Source organism: Octodon degus, unplaced genomic scaffold (assembly GCF_000260255.1).
Source record: "Octodon degus isolate 3935 unplaced genomic scaffold, OctDeg1.0 scaffold00012, whole genome shotgun sequence".
Lineage (NCBI taxonomy): Eukaryota > Metazoa > Chordata > Mammalia > Rodentia > Octodontidae > Octodon > Octodon degus.
The window spans coordinates 21416031-21420343 of record NW_004524588.1 but is presented as its reverse complement, the minus strand read 5'-3'; the positions used below and the strand labels follow the sequence as shown (position 1 = coordinate 21420343).

At 39.6% G+C, this 4313-nt stretch overlaps 1 protein-coding gene across 1 annotated transcript in view; it reads left to right on the top strand.

The window, feature by feature from the left end:
• Cep126 (centrosomal protein 126) overlaps window positions 1-4313 on the top strand; it is a 119528-nt gene that overhangs the window by 71684 nt on the left and 43531 nt on the right. The window contains 2 exon segments of the mRNA XM_023709481.1: window positions 355-430; window positions 2696-2905. Of these exon segments, the coding sequence (XP_023565249.1) occupies window positions 355-430; window positions 2696-2905 (286 nt within the window).

Genomic DNA, 4313 nt, shown 5'->3' with positions numbered 1-4313 from the left:
TAGCCTAGTGTGAAGGCTCAGGGTTCATTCCCAAGATAAATCAACTAAGTTATAAACCTTACAATAAATGTTTACCTTTTCTTTAAAATACATTTTAATGGTACTCAGTTTACTCTCACTTTTCCAAATATCTAACACTATGACCTGAAATTTTTCAGTGCACATAAAAATGTATTTTTAAATATTCATATACCTTAGAAAGACCTTAACTCAGATTTGTTACAAAAACAAAGTGCTACTTAAATAAAGATAGCTTAAAATATATACAGCAATTTCAAAATTTTTTAAAGTTCATGTATATATTATAAATTTTAAACGTGGACTATGTTCTGATCCAATATTCCAATTTTACAGAATTTTGGACAAACTGTCCAGCTAAGTTCAAGGGAGCCAAAACAAACCACAAGAGGTGCCGCTGATGTCGAAGAAGGTATGCTTTGGTTTAGATATTTCCTTTGGGGCTTTGTTTCCAGAGGTGTCCTTCCTTGTCTGTATGTTCTCAGGGCTTACAGGTTGTGTGACTGCCACCCACACACCGGGCCTGAGCTGTCCTTGCCTCTGCACTTTGTCACCGCCTTTCTTTTGATCTAATAGCAGGATACTGAACAGCTTTCTACACTGAGCTATTTCTTGACTTATCGATCATTTCTGTAGGATAGGGTTCCAGAATCAAAATTACAGAACTGGACACATAGATGGCACTCAATAAATACTTGTTGAATGAAACTCTACGTATTAAATGGATACTAGATCAAAGGAGACAAGCATCGATGTGGGTATTCATGCATTTTGCTAACTTTTTTCCTAAAAGTATTATTCAAAATTCTTTAGTCATGTATGTCAACTTGAGGTATAATTCCTCACTATTTGCTTATACAAAGTCAAAGAAATTTAGTTATACTAATTTTTTAATATTTTTATTAGTAATATGCTTGATTGTTTTTATCTGTATTTTTGGTGAAAGTTCTGTCCCTTTATATTCTTTTTCCCTAAATATTAGAGTTTTGACATTTTCTTAATGATTTCCAAGAATTCTTGAAACATCAATGATCGTAATCCTTACATTGGTTCCAGGTGCTTTTGATGCTTTATTATTTTTGTTTTACTCATTTAAGTTGTATGTTAACATACGTTTTCATTTTTATTTTTTCATTCCATAAATGATTATCAAGAATTACCTTTCTGATTATAAGTAGATAATGGTTACACAGTCACAAGCACAATCTATAAAAGTCTTCCCCTCCAGAACTTAAAAATGTGTCGGGGAAGACTGGCGTGACGTGGCCTGACAGAAACACGTTTCAGTCTTTGCTTTGTTCGTTTGCTTGTTTGTTTCTGTTGGTGGTGCCAAGCATCAAAAGCAGGGCCTCTCACAAGCCAGGCCAGTGCTCTGCCTCTGAGCCACATCCTCAGTTCAGCAGTTCTTTTTGGGGGAGGAGGGATATGAGCTTTATTGAACTTAGCTACAGGGTAGAAATAATGTCTGCACAAAACCAAATATCTGTTACAAAACTTCTGCATCACAATTAAAATCTAAACAGTTTTTAAAACCATCAATCAAAACCCATGACTTCAGAATCAATACCTTCTGTGAAGCCACAGTAACATTTAAATGTGGTGAGACTTGAGTTCAGAAACGTGGTTGGTTGGCAAGCTAACTGAACTTCTGACTTGCCCAGTAGAATTACAAGTCAGCAGAATTGCATTTCCCACGGAGATGCCGGGCGCTGGAGTCACCTGCCCAGACAGCTGCTGGGAGCGTTAGAGTGCCGAGATGACAGGGTCCCGGCGTCCTGCACCCGGCTCCTGTAGGTCAGGCTCTTCGGGTGATTCCTCTGTTGCTTTCACACTTCTCAATGAAGAAATGTAAAGTATCTTTTTTCCTCTCGGTCGCTTTAATAGTTGGCTTCCTTCAATTTAACTCTTTACTTGGAATTTGTTTAGAGGAAAGATGGGAGCTGGGGAGATAGCTCAGTGGTCTGAGCACCTGCCTGGCAAGCACCTGCCTGGCCAGCGCAAGAACCTGAGTTCGATCCCCAGTACCACATGCTGTGCCGGCCACCAAAACCGGGCATGGTGAGCACTGGGGAGGCTGCGAAGGAGGATCACTGCAAGCCCAAACTGCGTAACGAGACCCTGTAGCAACTAAATAAATGAAAGATTTTTTTGAAAAGTTTTATAAATGAAAGATGGGAAGTGAAGCCCCAGATCAATCCCTTTCTAAGCACAGAACAAACTCATGGAAACACCCTCCTTTCTCCCAAGTCTTTGATGTTCCTTTGAGCTGTACGTTCTTAATCACTTAGTCTGTTTCTAGGCTGTTCTATTCAACTGTTCATGTAACTTTCTAACCCTTCCTTATTTTCTCTGCTTTTTTATTTATAGCTCATTTTAACTGCCATTATAAAGACAACCTCCTTCGTATTGTCTTTGTACCATCAATAAATAGCAAAACTTAATGCAAAGTATTATGTAAACATAATGTAACTCTCAGGAATTTTTATTCTCTCGCTGCAGTCATTTTAGATTTGATTAAGGGTGGAGAAATGCTGGCTGTAGAGAATCCTAATGAGTGCAGAGAAAGAGCATATTAGTGCCTTTCTGTTCATGAAGTGAATACGCGCAGACATTGCTAAGTACATACAAGGGCTCGTCCCAAAGCAAACAGATCAAAGCTTGATTAAAACTTACGTAGTTTCAGATAGTACTTCTGAGTTTTTGATGGCTGAAAATCTTGTGAACGTTTCGATGCCCGAAGATGAAATTCTAACTGTGCTGAACAACAAGCAGCTCCAGAAGTCAGACCTGGCTTTCAGGCAGACCCAGCGGCTCGACCTCTGCGCACTCTCAGCTGAAGAGCAGAGAGTCCTGCAGTCCCTTGACCAGCTTGACAAGCGGCTGTTCTGTAAGTACAGAAGAGCGGCTTGGCGACCAGTGTGGTAGTGTGTACTTAAACTATTTAGATCTGAAAGTATAAGTGCAAAGTCATACACATTACCACCTGTTTACTGGAATATGTAACAAGTGAAAGAGATTTGGATGTTGCTTTTCCGAGTACACAGCATCACAAGTGATGTTGTTCGTGATGACACCAATTTCTATGGCAGGCCTCACTGTCCTTTAGGAACATGTGAATATGTTAATTCTGGTTTAGTAATGGACAAGCTAGGTATCTATACTGACTAGCCATGAAAACAGGTATAATCTCATTACATGTTTTGAAAACCTAAATAGAGTAATGAGCTGCTAAGAATACAAGGAATTCTTGAGCCTAAGAAGTAAATATAAATAAAAACCCAGGAAGATAAAGAGAATGCTGTAGCTAGCTTTTAGCCTAAGAAAACTTAACACACAGAATTGTTACAAAGGGAAACCAAGTGACAACACTCAGCACCTACTCTAAATAAGTACTCGGAGAAGACCCTCTGGCTATAAAGCTAGGCCATCCAAAGATCTGTGCATAACACACAGATTCCCAGAAAACGATGGGCACAACTTTGTATTTCTTGAACTTAAGTGTTGAGAAGACTGGGGAAGTGGGCAACCCTAAGAATTCAAAGGCACAGTCTACGGCACGTGTTACGTTCATTTACAGACCATAAGCACGCTGCCTGAGTGGTTGTTGAAGCCTATAGCAAATAATGTAACTTACGATGGTTTAACAGTGGTTATGGCCCCAAATGCCTGAAAACAGTAAGTTTATGTTCTCTCTAGAGAAACCTACTGATACTACAGTCTTCAAATAATTATCACAAAGGAAATCTGTGATAGAAAATGAGCAGCTCACAATTGAATAAAAATTAAATAATAAATACTAATCCATAAAGAAAAATATGCCATTTAAAAAGTCACTACAGTGGTTGCTATTAATGGGTTTTCTCTGTGAACCAGCACCCAGATTCTCTTTGTAGAGAGAACAGTCCTAAAGTATTGTTAGGAGGGGCTTTGGAGACTACTTAGAGTAGGTCCTGGGTGTTGTCACCTGGTTTCCCTTGAGAAAGTAAAAGGGGAAACCCTGACACTGTGCCAGTTACACTGTATCATCCTTCCCCACATGAATTGAGGTGGTCACCTCCTGGGTCACAGGCAAAGGACTGTATTGCCTGTGCCCGAAGAACATCGCTGAAAAGTGACTGAGTGCAAAGATCCTTCGACTGACAACAAAGTCTGTACACTGCGAGCATTCACAAACCTCAGCACCGAACAAAATTACAAACAAAAGGAGAAACTTGAGAAGACAACACAATGCTTCCCCGATGCCCAGTCCCCAAAGCCAATCCAGAGGGCATCAAGGAGGAAAATAGCATAAGCCA